The sequence below is a fragment of the Sphaerodactylus townsendi genome, linkage group LG16, assembly GCF_021028975.2.
Source record: "Sphaerodactylus townsendi isolate TG3544 linkage group LG16, MPM_Stown_v2.3, whole genome shotgun sequence".
NCBI lineage: Eukaryota > Metazoa > Chordata > Lepidosauria > Squamata > Sphaerodactylidae > Sphaerodactylus > Sphaerodactylus townsendi.
This window is the reverse complement of record NC_059440.1, coordinates 10,651,687-10,674,956: the sequence shown is the minus strand read 5'-3', so window position 1 is coordinate 10,674,956 and position 23,270 is coordinate 10,651,687. Positions and strand designations below refer to the sequence as shown.

The following is a 23,270-nucleotide window of genomic DNA, read 5'->3' as shown; positions in this document are numbered from 1 at the left end:
TGTCTTATAATATAAGACACTGTCTTATATTCGGGGAAACATGGTATATTGATCGGATGAATACAATCATTGTGTATGAATTTGTTTGGATTTATAACAAGGAGGCAATGATATATGTGTAAAAAAGAATATATGTGTATATATACTGAATAGTATGGACAAAGAAACTTAAACACTAAATAAAACACTAAATAAACATAATAAAATAACTATTGAATTAAACATCAAAAAATTAAACGATGCATGGACAGGTGCTTGGGCTAAACAGATCCGGAGAAGCTCTGGAAGGAAAGCCAAGAACTTCTTTCAGCCGCCACGGGTAGCACGGAGGCAGAACTAGACACCCTCTCATCTCCCGACTGGAGCCCAATCCCAGCCCGGCCTGCTCCCTGAGCCCCCGCCCCGTACCTGATGAGGATATTCAGCTCCTCGCTCTCCCGCTGGAGTTCCGCCTTTTCCCTGCTTAGTTGCTGCTGCAGCTGCTGATTGGCCTCCAGCAGAGCCTCGTTCCTGCTGTCGCCCTGCAGGGACTGCCGAGGGGAGGGGAAAGGGGAGAGGAAGCCTTCACGGGGAGAAGACGAGTCAGCCCCACCCCTCGGCCCCTCCCAAAGACACGAGGCAGCCAAGGCACAGCGGCCGGGGGGGGGGGGGGTCAGTCACCTTCATGTTGGAGTACATCTGCTTCTCCAGGTGCCGGATGTGAGCCACGTGCTGGCGGACGGCCTCCTGCAGGTGCAGAATGCTGCTGCGCTGCTCCTCGGGGTTGCTGGAGATCTCCAGTTGGAAGCGGACGCGCTGCTTTTTCTCGCTGTGCTCCTGGAGGGGGAGAAGGAAGAAGGTCTGGCGTCAGCAAAGGGGCAGCCCAGTGGCGCAATCTGTGTACTCTCGCCTGCTGTCCTCCGACCAATCATCTCAAAGTGGCTGAATGCTCCCAAAACATCCCTGCAAGGTAGGCTAGGCTGAGACCCTGGAACTGGCCCAAGCTCACCCAGCAAGTAGAATGGGGAATGCAACCCAAGTCTCCCCACATCCTAAGGACAGAGATACTATTGCACATGCCACGCAGTCACCTCCCATGGACACTGCCCCTGTCAAAGCGCTGTGTTGGCTTGGGGAAAACGGGGGAAGCCCCTTTCCCGACATCACCTTGCGCTTGGGCTCCACGTGCAGCAGGAGGTTGTTGACGATATCAAGGATCATGGCATACTGGGCGGGATTGGTGGAGATCTCCAGGTCATGGTGGATGAGAGTGAAGGTATCCGCAGCCCCTGGAAACAGCAAGGGAAGAGAGGAAGAGTAAAGGGATGTCGGCTGGGAAGAGCCCAGTGGAAACAGCTCACGGAACATTCACTACAAGCAAGAGACTACAAGAGTTGAAATGTCCCAGTTGAAATGCTGAAAAAGACCACTAAGAACATAAGAACTAGCCTGCTGGATCAGACCAGAGTCCATCTAGTCCAGCACTCTGCTACTCGCAGTGGCCCACCAGGTGCCGTTGGGAGCTCACATGCAGGATGTGAAAGCAATGGCCTTCTGCTGCTGCTGCTCCTGAGCACCTGGTCTGCTAAGGCATTTGCAATCTGAGATCAAGGAGGATCAAGATTGGTAGCCAGAGATCGACTTCTCCTCCATAAATCTGTCCAAGCCCTTTTTAAAGCTATCCAGGTTAGTGGCCATCACCACCTCCTGTGGCAGCATATTCCAAACACCAATCACACATTGTGCGAAGAAGTGTTTCCTTTCATTAGTCCTAATTCTTCCCCCCAGCATTTTCAATGTATGCCCCCTGGTTCTAGTATTGTGAGAAAGAGAGAACAATTTCTCTGTGTCAACATTTCCTAACCCATGCATAATTTTAAAGAGGAGATCCGTCCCGGCCTCTGGTATTTCCCTCGGGTTCGCAACACTCTGCACCATCATTTTCCCCCTCTCCCCCACCCTGCCTGATATAGATCAGGAGAAAAGAGTTGCCTATGCGTGCCAAGGGTTCAAAACCCCTCCTGCCCCGCCCCCCACCTCACCCTCCTGCTTCTTGAGCAAGTCGTCCTTGTCCTGGTTCGCAGGCAGCTGGGGCGGCTGGATCTGGGCGGCCAACTCCGGGTTGATGTCGTGGCTGTAGCTGATGTAGTACATCCGGCAGCTGCAACGCGAGATGATCCGCTGGACTTGCTGCGTCGGCTGAACCTCGTGGGGCTGGTTCCAGTCTAAGGGGAGTGAGGGTTACAGGACAGAGGGTTACAGCCAAGCAGCTGGGGAGGGTCTTGCACAGACAAACGGCCCAGAGGGACGGTGCCTGCAAGATCCAAGCAAAAAGGCAGGCTGCCAGACGGGGCTTGGGCCTCCCAGCTCAGCTGATGACCGACTTCCCCCATGGATCAAGCACAGGCCCCGATTCTCCCTCCTGGGCCTCCCTCTTCCCTTTGGTACACTGACCTGTGGTAGTGCTCACCATTCCACCCACCGCTTGCCCGCTTTCCATCAGCTCCTGCACAGAGTCCAGGCTTCGCTGTCGGTGCTCCTCGATGTTCTTGACCTGAGGACAGAGAAGCGTGTTCCTACATTGATTTACTTTTATTTATTTACATTTGTACTTGCCCCCCCCCCCTTCCCCAAGGGGCTCGGGGCGGCAACAACAACATTTAAAACAGAATAAAACCAGTGTAAAACAGTTAAAACAATAACAACCGGTTGAAAATACAGCGTAGCAAAAATAGATGGCGATAAAAACATCCAAACGACACCCATGGGAGGTTAGCGAGTGTACTCAGGCTGGCTGGCAACAAATAAAAGCTCAGCGGAAGAGCTCCGTCTTGCAGGCCCCGCGGAATTCCGCAATGTCCCACAGGGCCCTGATCATACTAGGGAGCTCATTCCACCAGGTGGGGGTTCAGGGCTGAAAAACCATTGGTACGACCATTGGTACTTACCCACAAAGGCTCCTTCTCCTCTGAGCGTACAGAGAACATCTTGTGGTGGTTCCCATTGTCCCATCGGGGAGGCAGGAAATTACTTCCCCCCCCTTCTTGGTGGGCAAAACCACCCCTCGTTCTCCAGTTTGTTTCCTGCCTCCAAGGGGAGTAGCAGCAATGAAGCAACCCCCACCCCCCTCCGGCCCCCATTTCTTTTGCTCACCTCCAGCCAGAGCTGCATATCCTCGTGCTCCGAAGGGCTGCTTTCAGTGGTGGCGAAGTACTGCATCCCATCCAGCAGGCACGTCCAGGAGGTCTTCTGCTTGAGCGTATCCCCATACCAGGCCGGGTGGTGCTGGCACTGGAGCAGCTGGGCCTTGGCGGCCGAGACGATCACGCAGCCCTCCGTCTCCGCTCCGCGAAGGACCATCTGGACAGCAGGAAATCCCGAGAGCATTGTGAGAGCCTCCTCCTCATTTGCTGAGATGTAGTTCACTTTGTAATGCGGGAGACAGTGATTCCCCAATGGACCACAGCAAAGGGTGTCCATAGCGCATGAGATCCTGGGACCAAGATGCTGGGTCAAAGGCCACCAACTAACCAGGGGAGACGGGACACAAAAATAGTGAGCCTCCTCATCGTGGCTGAGATGTGGTTCGCTCCCGTCTTGAAGACATGGTGGTCCCCTGACTCTGGAGCAGCTTTGCACAGGAGATCTCAGGACCAAGATGTAGGTCAAGGGCCACCAGCATATTAGGGTTAAAAATGGAACTAATCCCAAGGGGATACTATGAGTGCCCGGAAGTGACATCAAGGGAAGACCTCAGCCTCTATGCTAGTGACGGCGAACCTATGACACACATGTCAAACGTGACACGCCAAGACATTTTGGATGACACGCAAGTGTTCACCAACACTCGAGAACAATTATTCTCCCTGTTTGAGTGTGGGTCGTTTTTATAATTATGTTTCTTTATACAGCACTATATATTTTTAAAAAATAATGACTATGTAAAGAATTGTTTCTCTTTTATTTGGAGGGGGGTGACACATTAGCAGCCATGTTAGGTATTTTTTAAATGTTTGACACACCGAGCCAAAAAAGTTTTATGCCCTGTTGGCAGACCTGCAGAGGTATTGACTGGCTGCTGTGTGATACAGGACGCTGGCCTGGTCCGATCCAGCAGGGTTCTCTTCTCACAAGGTGAAGTCTTGTTAGTAGAAAAGGGAGGGTTAATTGTGCCACCTTGGGCTAGTCACAGTTCTTTGGCGCTCTCTCAGCCCCACCTACCTCACAGGGTGTTTGTTGTGAGGGGGGAAGGGTAAGGAGTTTGTAAGCCCCTTTGAGTCTCCTTACAGGAGAGAAAGGGGGTGGTGGATATAAATCCAACTCTTTTTCTTCTTAGACACAGATTTATAGGGGGCCAACCTTTTCCTTTAAAGAAAAAGGCATGAACTGTGAAGCTAAGCCCTGCTTTAAGATGTATTAGCCATGACAGCCAGAGTGTAAGGATGGTGGTTGATGTGAGTTTCTGCTCTGCCATCCTGACCTTGGCACATTCCACGCTCTGGGCTGTGTGCCCGAGATGGTTACTGCCTTTAACCTTGCTGCGCTTATCATGTGTGTGTTTGAAGTCTGTTTTCGCTCTGTCGTGGGAATTGTGCTTGGGAGTTGGGGAGGGGGGCCGCCGTGTCCATAAAAGCGACACGTTGAACCCGGGAAAGTCAGAATCCGCATTCCGTGTATTGCGATCATTGAAGTTTATGAAATAAAGAACTGAACTCAGTTACTATGTTTCGAGTCCTTTGAGGTTCCTTACACAGAGAACTGAACTTCTATGTTCACAGTATCTGGGCTAAGCAGACCCTTTTGGCCCAATAGCTGCCATTCATCTGGCAACCCAATGCAGAAGGGGCAGGGAACAGGAAACTCTGCACAGGTGAGGAAGAGCTCTGCCCCCAGCCCAGAGGCTCCGGGCTCCCCACTCCAACAGCAAGGCCCAGAGCGACACACCTGGCAGTTGACGAGTTCAATAAGGCAGTTGCGGTTGAAGATAATGGAGTGGGATCTTGGCAGGTGACGATCCACTTAAACTTCATTATTTCACCCCGGACTCCTCCTCCGTGAAGACCACGAACTTGTCCGTCTCTTCAATGAGCTTCTGCAGCATGTAGGCGCCTGGAAGGGAGGCGGGGGAGTTACATCATGGCTGGCTTGACAAGTGGCCTAGAAGTGGAAGGCCTGGGTGCAGAGGGGTGGGAACCCAGACTTCACAACCAGCCAGCCTACACATGTCAGCATGGGCAGGACTGAGCAAGACAGTTCCTGCGGTGTTGGTTGTGGTGGCAGCGAAGGAGGAAAAGGAGGAGTTTGGATTTATACTCTACCTTTCTCTCCTGTAAGGGGCATAAAAGCTCCTTTCCCTTCCTAAGAACATAACAACATAAGAACTAGCCTGCTGGATCAGACCAGAGTCCATCTAGTCCAGCATTCTGCTACTCGCAGTGGCCCACCAGGTGCCTTTGGGAGCTCACAGGCAGGAGGTGAAAGCAATGGCCTTCTGCTGCTGCTGCTCCTGAGCACCTAGTCTGCTAAGGCATTTGCAATCTGAGATCAAGGAGGATCAAGATTGATAGCCATAGATTGATTTCTCCTCCATAAATCTGCCCAAACCCTTTTTAAAGCTATCCAGGTTAGTGGCCATCACCACCTCCTGTGGCAGCATATTCCAAACACCAATCACACGTTGCGTGAAGAAGTGTTTCCTTTTATTAGTCCTAATTCTTTTAAGCATTTTCAATAGATGCCCCCTGGTTTTCTAGTATTGTGAGAAAGAGAGAAAAAATTCTCTCTGTCAACATTGTCCTACCCCATGCATCATTTTATAGAGGTTAATCATATCCCCCTCCAGGCGTCTCCTCTCCGAGCCAAAGGGGTCCTAGCAGCTGCAGCCTCTCCCTCACTGGGAGATGACCCTCTCCCCACAACAGACGCCTTGTGAGGTAGGTGGGGCTGAGAGAGTCCTGAGGGAACTGTGACTAGCCCAAGGTCACCCAGCAGGAATGCAGGAGTGTGGAAACACACCTGGTCTACCAGATAGGCCTCTGCCACTCAGGTGGCGGTGTGGGGAATCAAACCCAGTTCTCCAGGTTGGAATCCACCTGCTCTTAAACACTACACAACGCTGGCTCTTACACAGCCCGCACTCAGCACCCAAGTTGTCCCATTGGCACCTATTTAAAAATGTTCTTTGTTTCTGCCGTCAAGTCGCAGCTGACTTATAGCGACCCCTGCAGGTTTTTCAAAGGAAGGGATGTTTGGAGGTGGTTTGCCATGGCCTGCCCCTGTTGCATGAGCTTGGTATTTCTCGGAGGTCTCCCATCAAAATATTAGCCAGGATCAGGACTCAGTGTGTGTGATGGGCCCAAGGTCACCCAACAAACTTCCACAGCATGAATAGGGATTTGGAAATGGGATTCCCAGGTCCTAGTCATACACTTTAACCACTATACCGTGCAGGTTCTCTAAATTCGTATGCTTATCCTATTTATACCCGGCCTTTCTGGAAACTCAAGGCTGCATCCCATTCTCCCTTTCCACAATGCCCCTTGCTCCACCGGGACCTACACTTCATAAGCATAAGCATAAGCATTTATTGTCATTGTGCACGCACAATGAAATTTACAGCAGCATTCCTCGATGCACACAATTTCAGACTCATACCCCATCCTCACTTTCCCCTTCCTCCACCCATCCCTACACAGCCCCAAACACATCAACACGAAGCCACGGAGTTCAGCATCGCCACAGCTCTAGAGTAGAAGCTGTCTCTAAGCCTCTTTATTCTGGATTTTGATGAACCTGTATAAGTCTGCGGGATGGTAACGGTTCAAAAAGAGAGTGTACTGGATGAAGCTGGTCTCTCAGAATAATGGGCTTGCTTTCGACTTCGGGAAGTATAGAGGTCTTCCAAGGAGGGGGGAGGGCGGCCGATAATCCTCTGTGCAGTAGTGATCACCCTTTGGAGCGCCCTCCTATCTGCCACTGTGCAACTGGAGAACCATACACAGATGCAGTAGGTTAAGACACTCTCTGTAGCACAGCAATAAAAGGACACCAGGAGTTTTCCATTCGGACTGTTGTCTGCTGGAGTCTCAGAATGGTACAGTCTTACAGACGCTGGCCCAGCTTAACCACCGCGGCAGTCTGTACGCCCCAGGTCAAGTCCTCTTTAATCATAACGCCCAGAAATTTAAAACTAGCCATCCGCTCTACTTGATTTCCATTTATAGTCAAGGGCTGAATTTCTGAGCTATTCCTTCTACAGTCCATCAGAGCATCTCTACCCCTCCTTCTGGCTGACCCCTGCCCCTCTTCTGTTAACTGATCTTCCAAACTCGCTTTGCCCATCCAGCCCAGACACCTTCTCTTTGGACCTTGCCCCCACACAACCCAGCCAAAAAAAGCCTACAGGTGGGGGATTTCAAAAGCAGGAGTGGGTCTGAAAATCATATATGGAAGGCAGGCACTCCATAGGGCCCCAAATGCATGGCACTAAAACCCGAAGGAGACAGCCGGGGGCTCACAGTTGTCACCCCCAATTGCCAGGAAGGCTCTCACCCCCTCCCACTCCTCACCTCCAGAGGGGCTTCGCTCTGTCCGGTTGTGGCTGGCACGCAGCGGAGGCTGAGGGCTGGGGAGTGGCCCCCGCTTGAGCTTCTTGGTGGGCAGCTGGGTGTCAATCTTGAGGCCTTTCATCGCCTCCGTGGAGAGGTTGCGCTTGAGCACTGCGGCCTTCTTGTAGCCATCGTAGAGGCCAAAATGATGTCTGATTTAGACTGGTGATTCAGGGAGAGCCACATGAGACCAACTGCTTACAGCTGGTGAGAGTGTGAAAGGCGTGGGTCTCCATCCCTTGTGAGAAACGGCTCCTAGATGGGGGGAAGAGACATGTGAAGGAGTAGCAGTGGCGTAGTGGTTAAGAGCAGGTGTACTTTAATCTGGAGGAACTGGGTTTGATTCCCTGCTCCGCCGCTTGAGCGGAGGAGGCTTATCGGGAGAATTCAGATTAGCCTGTGCACTCCAACACACACCAGGTGGGTGACCTTGGGCTAGTCATAGTTCTTCTGAGCTCTCTCAACCCCATCTACCACGCAGGGTGTTTGTTGTGAGGGGGGGGAGGAAAAGGGTTAGGGACAGTCTGCAGGGAAGTGCCGTTGTCCTGGCACCGTTTCGGCCAGGAAAAGAGGAAAGCAGTACCTCCTCGGCCGTGCGGGCACTGTGGCGCTGATAGGTGAGGGACGAGAGACTCAACAGGTGGGTCTTCTTCACCAGCAGGTCGAGGCGGTGGTCTGCGTTCTCGTCGCAGGTGGAGGCCATCAGGTGCACCGTGACCAGGCTCAAGTCGCTTACCATCTGGGTGATGCTCCACTCGGAGATGAGGCGCCGCATCACGGTGCCAGCTGCGGACAGGGCAGGCTGTTAAAGCAGGACCGCCGCCGCCAGGTGCGCCAGGGGAGACTGCCAACCGCCCAGTTCCTTCCAACCCTGCCCACTCACCCTGGGGAATGAGCCGCTGGGTGCCACGAGTGAAGATGTGCCCCTGGGCACATTCCAGTTGGATGCCACGTTGCTGGGCGAAGGAGGCCCAATAATGCACCTGGGGAAGCAGAGGGAGAATCAGAAGATTTTCTTGCAACAGTTGGAATGAAGAAGAAGAAGAAGAAGAAGAAGAAGAAGAAGAAGAAGAAGAAGAAGAAGAAGAAGAAGAAGAAGAAGAAGAAGAAGAAGAAGAAGAAGAGGAGGAGGAGTTTGGATTTATATCCCCCCTTTCTCTCCTGCAGGAGACTCAGAGGGGCTTGCAATCTCCTTGCCCTGCCACCCTCACAACAAACTTACCCTGTGGAAGTTGGGTGGAGGCTGAGAGAGCTCCGAGAAGCTGTGACTAGCTTAAGATTCATCCAGCTGGCGTATGTGGGAGTGCACAGGCTAATCTGAATTCCCCAGATAAGCCTCCACAGCTCAGGCGGCAGAGCTGGGAATCAAACCCGGTTCCTCCAGATTAGATACACGAGCTCTTAACCTCCTACGCCACTTCTGCTCCTCTCTCTTGGGGTGACACTGGCTGAAGGACAGAAGAAGAAGAGTTTGGGTTTATACTCCACCTTTCTCTCCTGTAAGGAGATTCAAGGTGGCTGACAAGCTCCTTTCCCTTCCTCTCCCCACAACAGTCACCTTGTGAAGTAGGTGGGGCTGAAAGAGTTCAGAGAGAACGGTGACTAGCCCAAGGTCACCCAGCAGGAATGTAGGAGTGTGGAAACACATCTGGTTCACCAGACAAGCCTCTGCCACTCAGGTGGAGGAGTGGGGAATCAAACCCGGTTCTCCAGATTAGAAGCCACCCGCTCTTAACCACTACACCACGCTGCTGGCTCTCAAGCTAACAATTCCCCTACAACAACATAAAGCCAGGTTGCCACAGTGGAAAGGCATCACTGGCATCATCTGCAGAGGAGCAGCAGTGGCATAGTGGTTAAGAGCAGGTGTACTCTAATCTGGTGGAACCAGGTTTGATTCCCCGCTCTGTCACTTGAGCTGTGGTGGCTTATCTGGGGAATTCAGATTAGCCTGTGCACTCCCACACACGCCAGCTGGGTGACCTTGGGCTAGTCACAGCTTCTCGGAGCTCTCTCAGCCCCACCTACCTCACAGGGTGCTTGTTGTGAGGGGGGAAGGGCAAGGAGATTGTAAGCCCCTTTGAGTCTCCTGCAGGAGAGAAAGGGAGGAGGATATAAATCCAACTCTTCTTCTTTCTTCTTTTTACTTCAACAGGAGAGGAAGCAGTCATCGAAGACAAGAACAGGCAGCGTGGTGTAACAGTTGCAGCATCAAACTACAATCTGGGAGAGCCAGATTCGAATCCACACTGTGGCACAGAAGCCTGCCGAGTGACTGCAGCCCAGTCACGCATACACACTTTCAGCCCAACCTACTTTGCAGGATTGCTGTCGTGAGGATAAAACGGAGGAAAGAAGAGGCAGGTGTCAGATGCTTTGGGCTGTCCATTGGGGAGAAAGCAAGGTTATGAATGAAGTACAACCACGCAATCCAGCAAGGAGGGACGCACGAGGAAAAGGGAGCCTCACCTGGAGCTTGGGGAAGCGGGCGGTGAAGGAGAGCTGCCGGTAGTGCTGCCCCAGCTTCTTTTTGCTGGGCTTCATGTTGCCGAAGAGCTTCCCGCGGCAGATGGGCCGGGTGACGCTGGTCCAGATGGCCCAGAAGTTCTGCATCCAGCGGAGGGTGCTGCTGTAGAGCAGGATGCGGGGCTGGGAGGGCTCTGTGGGGCCAAAGAAGAGTGTGGATTTATATCCTCCCTTTCTCTTCTTTAAGGAGACTCAAAGGAGCTTACAATTTCCCTTCCCCCACCCACAACAAACACCCTGTGAAGTGGGTGGGGCTGAGAGAGCTCTGAAGAGCTATGACTTGTCCAAGGTCACCCAGCTGGCATGTGTTGGAGTGCACAAGCTAATCTAGTTCACCAGATAAGCCTCCACAGCTCAAGGGGCAGAGCGGGGAATCAAACCCGGTTCCTCCAGATTAGAGCGCACCTGCTCTTAACCACGACACCATGCTGGCTCTCGGATGTGAAAGGGGAAGGGGCTCGCTGTCCAGCCCAACAGGGTTGCCACCCAAGGGGTGACCGCGCCACCCAAGGCCAGGGCCGTCCGATTCGGGATGCTGCTTGGGAGCAATTCACAGCTCAGCTTTTGGGCGTAATCGGAACGCAGGACTGGCTGAGCAGATTTCGGCTTGAAACTGCACAGCCCCAAGCCCAGCAGTCATGCGATAAAAAGGAAGATGTAAACCCAGAAGAAAGCATCCGTCGCCGTCGAGGAGAGCCGCCCTGTGTCCACAAGGCAGCGGTACGCACCCCCGCTGTGCCGCGTCAGATCCATGCGGATGGAGAGGTTGAGGCTGCGGGCCGGAAACGCGCCGGTGGGAATGCGTGCTGCCAGCCCTGAGGCGCTTCAGGCACGAGTTCAGGGGCGCGCTTCCACGCTGTGGTGGTCGTGGGGGTTCCCGTGGCACAACCACGTCAGATCCAGCGTCATGCACAGCTGGGGCAGATGGAGGAAGCAGCAGTCGTCGTATCTGGGGGAGCAGGGAGAGGGAAAGTGACCCCCTGGCCCGAGTCTCCAGGCGGCTGTCCCGTAGCATCCCCCCTCGACCTTCAACAATCCTGCCAGTTCCTGGGACTCCCATGACCCACATTAGCTTTGAAATGTGGCAACTGGGCCTAAAAGGCAGCAGCAACGAAAGGTTTTGGATTTCTACTGCCCTATAACACAACAAGAACTCGGGTGGCTTTATAAAGAAGAAGAAAGAAAGAAGAAGAAGAAGAAGAAGAGGAAAAGGAGAAGAAGAAGAAGAAGAAGAAGAAGAAGAAGAAGAAGAAGAAGAAGAAGAAGAAGAAGAAGAAGAAGAAGAAGAAGAAGAAGAAGAAGAAGAAGAAGAAGTGGAAGAAGTGGAAGAAGAAGAGGAGGAGGAGGAGGAGGAGGAGTTTGGATTTATACCCCCCTTTCTCTCTTGTAAGGAGACTCAAGGTGGCTTAAGAAGAAGAAGAAGAAGAGTTGGATTTATACCCCCCTTTCTCTCTTGTAAGGAGACTCAAGGTGGCTTGAAGAAGAAGAAGACGAAGAAGAAGAAGAAGAGGAGGAGGAGGAGGAGGGGTTTGGATTTATACCCCCCTTTCTCTCTTGTAAGGAGACTCAAGGTGGCTTAAGAAGAAGAAGAAGAAGAAGAAGAAGAAGAAGAAGAAGAAGAAGAAGAAGAGTTGGATTTATACCCCCCTTTCTCTCTTGTAAGGAGACTCGAGGTGGCTTAAGAAGAAGAAGAAGAAGAAGAAGAAGAAGAAGAAGAAGAAGAGGAGGAGGAGGAGGAGGAGGGGTTTGGATTTATACCCCCCTTTCTCTCTTGTAAGGAGACTCGAGGTGGCTTAAGAAGAAGAAGAAGAAGAAGAAGAGTTGGATTTATACCCCCCTTTCTCTCCTATCCCTTCCCCCCCCGCTCACAACAGTCACCTTATGAGGCAGGTGGGGCCGAGAATGTTCTGAAGAACTGTGACTTTTTATAGAAGCTTCTTATACCCCATTTTTCTCACCCTTAATGAAGTCTCAAAGCGGCTTAACTTCATTTCCCCTTCCTCTTCCCACAGCAGGCATCTTATGAGATGGTTGGGGCTGTTCTGAGGGAGAACTAGGACTAGCCCAAGGTCACCCCAGCAGGCTTCATGTGGAGGAGCAGGGAAACAAACCTGGTTCTCCAGATCGGAGTCAGCCACACCCTCTTCCTGTCTGGCTCGTGAGAGCCAGTGTGGTTCAGAGCGGTGGATTCTGGAGAACCACGTTTGATTTCCACCCTCTCCCACATCAGCAGCCAGGACTCAGTCTGGAGAATGGGGTTTCTGATACCCTCGCCTCCTTCCACATATCCTGAACTGTCCCCTGTGGGGAGAGGAAGGGAAGGAGTTTGTAGGACGAGCGGTGGTTCCGCCCACCAGGAAGGGGGAAAAAGCCATTTCCTGCCTCCCCGATGGGACAACGGGAACCACCCTCAAAATGGGGATTCCCTAACAATGCCTCAAGGACCATTCAAGTTCAAACCTCTGCAGTGCAGGAACACATAATTAAAGCAATCCTGACAGATGACCATCCAGGCTCTCTTTAAAGACCTCGAAAGAAGGAGACTCCACTCTTCTCCCTGACCTTTCCATCACTGATGTCCCCACACTTTTGGCACTGTGCGACAGCAGCTGGAGCCTTGGCACAGGCTACCATAGAGTATGCAGGTACGCGCTAGACAAGTGCAGTGCTGGATAAAGGGCACCAGCATTGCCAGAATCACATGTGCAGGACAGGACGAGAACTCTCCAGCAGGCAAGTCGGCACCACGTAAATTCAGAGCATCACTGACCCTCAATGATGCGGCTGGCCTCCACTCGGGCCAGGGCCTTTTCAGCCTTGGCCCCTGCCTGGTGGAACACTCTCCCTCCAGCTGTCCGGGCCCTGCGGGATCTTGGTGAATTCCGCAGGGCCTGTAAGACTGAGGATTGTTCACTTGAACACACAGGGCTTTTGGAGTACTGGCACTGAATTAGAGTGCCTGCCTATCTACTCTATTGACCTCCGGTTTTAGAAGACCACACCCTGTCATCTAGGGGACCACACTTTTGGCATTGTGTCTTGTTCCCACCTTGCAGGAAGGTTTGTCAATCTGAGGCCATTGCTGGCCGCCATTTTACTGAATTACTGCTGCGTGTTAAATATTTAAACTTTTAAAGTTACATTTTAATTTAATGGGGTTTTGTTTATATACTGTATGTGGAATCCATGTTGTACACCGCCCAGAGCCCTTTGGGGATTGGGCGGTATAGAAATCCCATAAATAAATAAATAAATAAATAAATAAATAAATAAATAAATAAATAAATAAATAAATAAATAAATAAATAAATAAATAAATAAATAAATAAATAAATAAAATGAAGTCATACACCCGCCACGCCTGCAACCCCCACTCACTTGGAGGCTGTGCGGACATTCACATCCAAGTCTCCCCGGAAGACAAACTGGCTGGGCGTCCAATGAAAGGAAAGACGGCTCCACTCCCAGTGCATGTTCTCAGTGGTGTTGTAAGGGTCCTGCAGCACCCGGACAAACACGAGAATGGGACAGAGATGACACTTTCAAGCCTGTAGCTCCCCCCTCCCCATCATCTGCTCCCTCTGGGCCGCCTACGCACCCCGCCCCAGGCTTTACAGACAGACAGAAGCCTTTATTGGCATTATAAATGACAGGATTTTTTAAAAATAGGGAATGTTTATCTATTAACCGAACCCGTTAAAATACATTAAAATATGCATTAGGTATCCACATGCAGACTCTATATACAAAACACGGAAAGAAATAGATTAACCATGACTGTTTTGCAGAGAATAATTACGCTTAGCCGGGTAATGCCTCAGAAAGCTCGCAACATTTTCACAGATAAGGTCACAAGAACCATTGAGTAGAGAGTTCATAAGAGATGATGACATGTCAGTATTTAACCTCTCTATCAAGGGATGAATATACATGGAGCGTGGAGAATCATAGACAGGACACTCTAAAAATACATGTCCTTCTGGGATAGGGCGGTATATTAAATCCAATAAATAACAACAACAACAACAACAACAACAACAACAACAACAGCCATTTTACACTGGCATAGCCTATTCTCATAGGGAAGGGGTCTGCAAGCTGCGGCTCTCTAGATGTTCATGGACCAATTGGCCATGCTGGCAAAGGCTGATGGGATTTGTAGTCCATGAACATCTGGAGAGCCGCAGGTTGCAGTCCCCTGTCATAGGGGATATTATTATATCTGCCAAATGTCATAGCACTCGGCCGAGCATTGAAACGAGCTAGCAAGTATGCTCTGCGTCCCAGGCTTTACCTCCGTGGCCACCTGGTGGAGATTGGCCTGCTCGATCTCCATGCGCCAGTTGCCGTGGAAAAGTAGGCGGCTCTTGTCCCACCAGGGCAGCGGAGGGCTGGGGTCATCCGAGGGCTTGGCCAGCAGGTCGACGGCTTGCCCGATGAGCGTCCAGGCAGGGTCCCAGCACGGCCCCCACACAATGGTGTACTGGAACACCTCAGCTGCGCCCGACGGGAAAAGCGCAGATCAGGCAGAGGCCAAAAACTAACTAACTAACTAACTAACTAACTAACTAACTAACTAACTAACTAACTAACTAACTAACTCACTCACTCACTCACTCACTCACTCACTCACTCACTCACTCACTCACTCACTCACTCACTCACTCACTCACTCACTCACTCAGCCATCGCACTGCAGGGGGCAGAAAAGCTGCCCACCCCCACCCACCCACCCCCACGCTCTGTGCTCTGGCTTTCGGCTGCTTCCTCCTGAGGACTTACAGTGGAAGTCATGGTAAAATTTCAAGGGGGGCAAGTTCCTCTCCACGGTCACGTCCCCCCACGGCGCCCCAAGCTGCAGCACTTGCCGCCGGCGAGAACACGGCGGACCCCGTTGCTCGGCTCCCGCCAGTCGCCCAGACAGGCTCCAGTCTCGGATCTCAAACAAGTAGCGGGGGTAATCCCGGATACGCACTGTGGGGGAGGAAAAAAGGGCAAAAGTCACTGGAGGGATGTCACAGAGGGGAACAAAGGGCACGCGAGGCGCCCTGCCCTGTGCTAGCCATCAGGAGCGGAGAACCTTAAAAAAATATATCTAGTCTCCTGCAGTGTTTGATTCCCAAATGTTGCTCTGGGAGACACTTTTTCGACATACATACAACAGAACAGACTGGTGCTAGCTGGCAAAGGTAGGGCCCCACCCGAGCACTGACCAAGGAAGGTCTTGACGCTGCCTTTGACCATGCGGCACCAGTGGGTGATAAGCTCCAGGCCTTCAGGAGGGAAGGGGCTGACATCATCCAGCTCCCGGACCTGCTGCAGGACACGTTCCGCCCCGTGGAAGGACTGGTCGGCCAAGGCCACCAGCTCGAGATCGGACAAGGTCCAGGTGAGCAGGGCCTTGCGCATGGGCGTGTTGCCGTAGAGGCGGTGGGAGCGCTGGATGTAGATCTCAATGTTCTTCTTCTCCAGAGAGGCGTACAGCTCCTCAATCTTGCGGGCCGGCAGCAGCTCCCCGTGCTGCTTGCGCAGGGCGGCCACCTTGGCGTCCAGCAGGGCCAGGCGCTTGGCGCTCTCCTTGCTCTCGTCCTTCATCAGCTCGTAGTTGTCCCGCAGCTTCACCTCGAAGACGTCGTCCAGGAAGACCCAGGAGAACTGCCGGACCTTCAGGAGGAGATCCGGCGGCAGCACCGGCTCGCGGTCGGCGTCCCGGTTGGCGTAGTGGAGGCCCTTCAGCCACTTCTGCACGCCCAGCGCCTCGTCCAGAGTGGCGGAGAAGTCGTACTGGTAGGGAAACTCCACGGCCACGCTGGAGCAGGAGAAGACCCAGGCGCGGTTACGCAAGGAAGTCAACGCGGGGAAGGGCCCGCGGTGCAGTATCATCTCTTCCAGTTCGGGCAAGGCCTGCACTTCCACCTCCTTGAAGGCGAAGATGCCGTTGCCATCAAAGCCTGCGGCGAGGCCTGGGCAGTAGGCGTGGAGGGAGGCGCCATGCCGGTTCACCTGGACCCGCTCGGCCGCCAGGCTCAGGTAGTGGATCTCGGAGACAAAGGCCGTCACCTTAAGGGAGCTCAGCTCCAGCGTGAGGCCGAGGAACCTCTTGGAGGGGAAGCCCTCTGTTCCGGAAGCCTCGTCTGTACCTTCGGGGCCCTGAAGGGCCGGGGCACGTGTGGTCTGCAGCATGCCCTGGAGCATTTTGTAACACTGCAGGGTAGCCAGGAAGTGATGAAACAGGTACATGTGGTCAGGTGGGCTCCACAGGATGCCCAGGCTTTCTCCGCACTGCACCTACGGAGACAGAAGGCAGCGGAGAGCCCATGTTAACTTGGCCCCACCGTCCGCACGCTCCCTCCCTCCCTCAAAAAAACTTTGGCTTGCAATTCCACCATTTCCTCCTCCCTTAGAAGTGAAAAGGGGGAGACGCTCCCAGCAGTTACCTCCAAGAAACAAATGCTGCTACGATATGTGACGGACAACGCAGAGAGGCTGGCCACGGGGTTCGGGATAGCCGGGGCTTTGCAGCAGGCCTGCATCTTTTCCGTGACGCTCTTCACCAGGGCTAGCGCCACCCCGTGAAAACTGACGGTACAGCTCTCGGCACTGCCGAGCACAGTCAGGGTATCCACACGGACCTCTGCCGCCCCTGGTCAAAGGGAAACAAATCTCATTCTGCTCAGATGTTTGACAAAGCTACAAGCAGGGAAGCAACCGCAGGACATTTGGTTAATTTAGTGGGGGGGGGGGTTTCTATTTATTGAAAATTGTGGTTCTAGTTTGGTTCATTCTAATGTATTTTCTGGACTGAAGTTCTAGAAGACAGGAAGAAGAAGAGTTTGGATTTACATCGCCCCTTTCTCCCCTGTAAGGGGACTCAAAGGGGCTTACAATCTCCTTTCCCTCCCTCCGCCCCCACCACAACAAACACCCTGTGAGGTGGGTGGGGTTGAGAAAGCTCCGAAGAACTGTGACCAGCCCAAGGTCACCCAGTTGGAATGTGTTGGAGTGCACAAGCTAATCTGATGAACCAGACAAGCCTGCACAGCTCAAGGGGCAGAGTGGGGAATCAAACCCAGTTCTCCAGATTAGAGAGCACCTGCTCTTAACCACTACACCACACTGGCCAACAGGAAGCCAGATAACAATCATTTCAAGCGGGAAAAAAAATAGGGCAGGAGACCATAAAAAGTGCCCTAATTAGATCAGGTGAGAGCATTCAGCTGGAAGGCCTTTGGGTGAAGGCCACAGTTCTCAGCAACTGGTAACCTGAGGTAGACTGCCACTGTGGAGGGATGTTCTACTTAGCTCAGCAGGCCTATTTTAAATTTTTTTTCAAACCCTTACTGCGTTGATGTGAATTGCACAGAACACCAACCAATGCTTCGAAACCAGAGAAACGCAGCTGAATCCTTCTCACGGAACAGATATATTACCCCATCGTTGCAGGCACCTCAGTAATTAATTGGGAAGGCTCCTTGGCATTCGATGGTGGTTCTGTGCCAGGGATGCTCCTAGGTGATTGAGGGGCATTCCTCATAAGAACATAAGAACAAGCCAGCTGATCAGACCAGAGTCCATCTAGTCCAGCTCTCCGCTACTCGCAGTGGCCCACCAGGTGCCTTTGGGAGTTCACATGCAGGATGTGAAAGCAAGGGTCTTCTGCTGCTGCTGCTCCCGAGCACCTGGTTTCTGTTAAAGGCATTGCTGGCAATCTCAGAATCATAAGAACATAAGAACAACCCAGCTGATCAGCCCAGAGTCCATCTAGTCCAGCTCTCCTCACACTGCAGAGTGGCCCACCAGGTGCCTTTGGGAGTTCACATGCAGGATGTGAAAGCAAGGGTCTTCTGCTGCTGCTGCTCCCGAGCACCTGGACTGTTAAGGCATTTGCAATCTCAGATCATAAGAACATAAGAACAAGCCAGCTGATCAGACCAGAGTCCATCTAGTCCAGCTCTCCGCTACTCGCAGTGGCCCACCAGGTGCCATTGGGAGCTCACATGCAGGATGTGAAAGCAAGGGTCTTCTGCTGCTGCTGCTCCCGAGCACCTGGACTGTTAAGGCATTTGCAATCTCAGATCATAAGAACATAAGAACAAGCCAGCTGATCAGACCAGAGTCCATCTAGTCCAGCTCTCCGCTACTCGCAGTGGCCCACCAGGTGCCATTGGGAGCTCACATGCAGGATGTGAAAGCAAGGGTCTTCTGCTGCTGCTGCCCTGAAGCACCTGACTATAAGGCATTTTGTGTAATCTGAGATCATAAGAACATAAGAACAAGCCAGCTGATCAGACCAGAGTCCATCTAGTCCAGCTCTCCGCTACTCGCAGAGGGCCCACCAGGTGCCATTGGGAGCTCACATGCAGGATGTGAAAGCAAGGGTCTTCTGCTGCTGCTGCTCCCGAGCACCTGGACTGTTAAGGCATTTGCAATCTCAGATCATAAGAACATAAGAACAAGCCAGCTGGATCAGACCAGAGTCCATCTAGTCCAGCTCTCCGCTACTCGCAGTGGCCCACCAGGTGCCATTGGGAGCTCACATGCAGGATGTGAAAGCAAGGGTCTTCTGCTGCTGCTGCTCCCGAGCACCTGGACTGTTAAGGCATTTGCAATCTCAGATCATAAGAACATAAGAACAAGCCAGCTGATCAGACCAGAGTCCATCTAGTCCAGCTCTCCGCTACTCGCAGTGGCCCACCAGGGAGCTCACATGCAGATCAAAGAGGATCAAGATTGGTAGCCATAAATCGACTTCTCCTCCATAAATCTGTCCAAGCCCCTTTTAAAGCTATCCAGGTTAGTCAATATATTGGCTTAATGTCAGGTCTCAGACCTTGAATCAATAAACGAACTCTGGATTGCTGATCAGCAGCGTTTATTGGAAGGCAACGAAGCACCCAGCTTGGAAAAGCCAGTTCTGACAAACCTGGCTTTCGCTACCCCCTTTATGCAAAAACAATCCCCCCCTCCCGTTTTCCCAAAGAATGTGAGAAAGAGTTCTTGCGAAGCTGAGGCACAAATAGAGATAAAGCCCCCTGGCCTCCTGCACTGGCAGAGTAATGGAAACATCCCGTTTCCCATGAGAGCCGAAAGTGTCAGGGAAAAGCCTAGTTATCTACCAAGCATGTGAAACCATAAAAGAGCGAGATCAAGGAAAGAATGCCCCGTCACATAATGGCAACATAAAGCAGGCGGGTTACATGTACCTTTCAGCAGTTCCATCGGTGCAGGAATACATCTTAATCAACTAGATGCAATCACCGTCAATATATTGCATTGAGCTAGGAGCGCCCCTCAATCACCTAGGCACATCCCTGACATTCTGCATGTACGATTCCACCCCCACCCCCTGCAGACCACTTGAACACTCACCTGCCAGGGAGGCGGGACAGTGCGTGCATCATTGGCATCCTCCACTGGGTCCAGCTACTCCAGAGGATGCCAAGGTCCTCTCCCAGGGAGGCGTGAAGTACCTCCAAGGATTCCTTGGTCTCCGCATTCCTGGGGTGCAACAGCGACAGGACTCTGGAGAGGCACTCCAAACAGGTGTCTGAACACTCCACCTGCAGGCCACGAAGGGTGCAGTCCAAGAAGAGGGTGTCTGCGTGGGCACTGGAGGTGCCCAGGGGTTGGTTGTAGCTGCCCTGCAAAAACAGGATACAAACGTCACTGGAGCAACTCACAAGACCTGTTGCTCACACTCGATAACGGAGCCTGTGTACTGAAATTCACATCTGCCATCCTCCCAATACCGGTTCTGCGAAAGACAATTCCCTAGTCTTGTGTTGTGTGGGGGAAACTGTGATGGAAGTGTCTTGCCCCAGGGGTCTGCAACCTGCGGCTCTCCAGATGTTCATGGACTACAAATCCCATCAGCCCCTGCCAGCATGCCATGCTGCAGTCCATGAACATCTGGAGAGCCGCAGGTTGCAGACCCCTGCCCCAGAGCTTTCAGGAAGATCAGAGCAGCAGTCAAGACATAGACCTTGGTCCAGAGGAATATCAGGGGGGAAATGGCGCCTGGGGGAAACTCCTTCTCCGGACGCCCCCCTGCCCCCAAGCGTGGGTGGGGCCAAGCCCCGCCCCAATGGCCTGCAGGGAGGTGAGGGGCAGGGCTCCACGGTATGCGCTCAGGGACATGGTGACCCCATGTCCCTACAGGGCATACGCCTCTGCCTTGATCTCTGATTCACCAGAGAAGCCTCTGCCACTCAGGTGGAGGAGTGGGGAATCAACCCCGGTTCTCCAGATTAGAATCCACCTGCTCTTAACCACCACACTATGCTGGCACGATGACTAGATTTCCAAGCAATCCATCAATGAATAGGATGCAAAGTGCAGGGCCTCTCCGACCCCTCCTCAAATCCGGTTGAATTACCCCCCCACCTCCAGCCCGGCCCCTGCTCACTTGCACGCTGAAAGAGTCAAGAATGAGGGCCTCTCCCCACACATGCATGTTCGGAGGGTGCGGGGCCCGCTGGATGTGCGAGTCAGCCCCCACGCGCCAGCAGAAGTGGTCGACCACCAGGACAGCCCGCTGGTGCACGCTCTGAGGGCGCAGGTGCTGGTAATCTGAGCGGCAGACGGAGAGAAAGAAATAAGCCGGGGAGCCTCTGGCGGCTTCCCCGTCTCTGGGCGAAGCTGCAGGGAGGCAGCAGGGGAAAACACCCCAACCTGGTTGGAAGAGGCCTGGCAGCCAGCGGCGCTGGTCGAGGAAGAACCAGGGCTCACCTACAGAGACGGAGTGGAAGCCAAAGGCAAAGGGCAGCATGTCTCCCAGCTGCACGGAAAGGCTGACGTTGGAGATCGAGGCACTGAGGATGATGGTCGCCAGGATCTGAGGCATCCTGCACGGGAGAAGAGCGGCAGAGGATCAGCGTTTCTGGACTTGCTGGAGGCCCCAACGTCAACACAAGCGCCTGAAGGCAAAAGGGCCAGGAAGGGACGTTGCCCAACCCGAGACTCTGCAGAGTGGCTATGAGTCAGAGAAGACGCAACTGAGGCCGACAGACTGACATCAGTCGGCTCCATCTATGCGCATGTAGCCCCTCCCCTCTGCTTGCCCATTCCTAGGCAAGGTTATTTGGAAACAGGTAAGCCCGTCCCTAAAGAGAGCCGGTGTGGTGTAGTGGTTAAGAGCAGGTGAACTCTAATCTGGAGAACTGGGTTTGATTCCCTGCTCTGTGGAGGCTTGTTTGGTGAACCAGCTTGGCTTGTGCACTGCAGCACATGCCAGCTGGGTGACCTTGGGCTAGTCACAGTTCTTTGGAGCTCTCTCAGTCCCACCCACCTCGCAGGGTGTTTGTTGTTGGGGGCGGGAAGGGAAAGGAGATTGTAAGCCCCTTTGAGTCTCCTTACCAAACTCTTCTTCTAAAGGCCGGAGAAGCTAAGAGAAACAGCCGGGCCTACCCAGGGCGAAACTCACCTTCTGCTGCCGCCGCCACCACTGCTGGCCGGAGTTGGCAACCAGGCTTGCTGCTGGGCTAAAGCAAGCATAGCCAGCCACTGCGAAAACTCCTGGTGTCGGTAGTGGACAATGCAAGTGTTGAGCGTCACGACTACTGAGATATCTATGGCCATAACCTGGGGAAGGTGCCGGGGGGGGGGGGGGGGGAGGCAGTTAGAGCTGTGACCAGGGAGGGACAAAGGAGCACGTGCCCTGCCCCGCCCTTCAATCATGGCTTGGCTCACCTGCAAGCTCGCTTGAAGCATGCTGAGACACACGATCCGTTGGCGGCTTTGAGAGAGAAGCAACCCATCTGTGGGGGTGGGGGGAGAAAAAGAGTGAAGCTTATAGGGGGGGAGGGGGGAAGAAGTACTCCACTTCTGCAATTATCTCAGCTCAACAATCTCATTGCAAAGTTAGCCTACGACAGTGGTGGCGAACCTTTGGCACTCCAGATGTTAAGGACTACAATTCCCATCAGCCCCTGCCAGCAGGCCAGTTTGCCATGCTGGCAGGGGCTGATGGGAATTGTAGTCCTTAACATCTGGAGTGCCAAAGGTTCGCCACCACGGGCCTACGATACCCCCCAAGAACTCCTTCACCGGTTTTCCTGTGAACCGATAAACCAAAGCACCAGCTGTGTCAAAGGATATATATATATATATATATCCTTTCCTAAGATGACCCCAATGCCCCCCCCCCCAGGAAGAGAGAGTGTGTGAATTTCCAAGAAAAACATCTGGCCCCACCTTGTTTTGCCCCTCAAGCCTGGGGAGCGACCAAAACCACCTGGGGTGGGCAGAAGGGAGGCTGCAATTCTGGGGCAGGCTAATTTCCAGGGGATGTCCACATGGGTCTTAAATTTAGTCGGGACGTGGGCCTGATCCAACCCCAAAACCTGCTCTTAAGCAAGAGGACAGACTTGCAATCAGTTTGTTCCTCACTGAGAGACTGTAAGAGTGGAGCTGAGCTTTGCAGGTCTAACATGGATCAGCGAACCCATGACAGAGGGAGAGCCACCAAGGAGGAAGTAATCAACCAGAGAATACTCCGCAGAAATGGCTGGAAAAGAACAGGGAAGAGCAGAGGGGTCTTTCCCCCCTCCAGGGTTCCTTTGTATCCAGCTCTCCAGGAGCTGTATCCTGGAACAGCGGTGGCATAGTGGTTAAGAGCAGGTGCATTCTAATCTGGAGGAACCGAGTTGGATTCCCTGCTCTGCCGCCTGAGCTGTGGAGGCTTATCTGGGGAACTAGATTAGCCTGTGCACTCCAACACACGCCAGCTGGGTGACCTTGGGCTAGTCACAGACCTTGGGCTAGTCACAGTTCTTTGGAGCTCTTTCAGCCCCACCCATCTTACCGTGTTGGGGGGTGGGAGGGAAAGGAGATTGTCAGCCCCTTTGAGTCTCCTACCGGAGAGAAAGGGGGGATATAAATCCAAACTCTTCTTCTTCCCCCTCCCCGCTTACCTTCTAGCACAATCTCGACGTTCATCTGGGGCAAGTCGCAGCTGGGTGTGAAGCTGCGGAGAGGCATCTGCTCCCGGTCACACTGGGACACGAACTGCAGCCGTTTCAAGGTCCAGGTGAGGTGCCTGCAGCGAAGAAGACCAGTGATTCAAATGCAGCAGCATCACAGTGAGAAGGGCCGCGGTCCCCAATGCCCAGCCTGCAGTCACCTGGGCAAGGAATGAGTGCTCAAGTGCTCCCTCTTTAC

General features: G+C 53.0%; 1 protein-coding gene across 1 annotated transcript in view; it reads right to left on the bottom strand.

Annotated features, from left to right (window-relative positions):
- The window catches only part of BLTP2 (bridge-like lipid transfer protein family member 2), a 42,999-nt gene that overhangs the window by 10,684 nt on the left and 9,045 nt on the right, over positions 1-23,270 (bottom strand). The window contains 26 exon segments of the mRNA XM_048518593.1: positions 409-530; positions 661-816; positions 1,147-1,268; positions 2,022-2,204; positions 2,434-2,533; positions 3,133-3,339; positions 4,924-4,974; positions 4,976-5,088; positions 7,548-7,733; positions 7,736-7,838; positions 8,170-8,372; positions 8,470-8,569; positions 10,056-10,246; positions 10,841-11,061; positions 13,491-13,609; positions 14,407-14,609; positions 14,895-15,086; positions 15,326-16,400; positions 16,550-16,755; positions 18,804-18,863; positions 19,540-19,753; positions 20,518-20,681; positions 20,841-20,956; positions 21,535-21,692; positions 21,801-21,868; positions 23,024-23,148. Coding sequence (XP_048374550.1) covers positions 409-530; positions 661-816; positions 1,147-1,268; positions 2,022-2,204; positions 2,434-2,533; positions 3,133-3,339; positions 4,924-4,974; positions 4,976-5,088; positions 7,548-7,733; positions 7,736-7,838; positions 8,170-8,372; positions 8,470-8,569; positions 10,056-10,246; positions 10,841-11,061; positions 13,491-13,609; positions 14,407-14,609; positions 14,895-15,086; positions 15,326-16,400; positions 16,550-16,755; positions 18,804-18,863; positions 19,540-19,753; positions 20,518-20,681; positions 20,841-20,956; positions 21,535-21,692; positions 21,801-21,868; positions 23,024-23,148 — 4,758 coding nt within the window.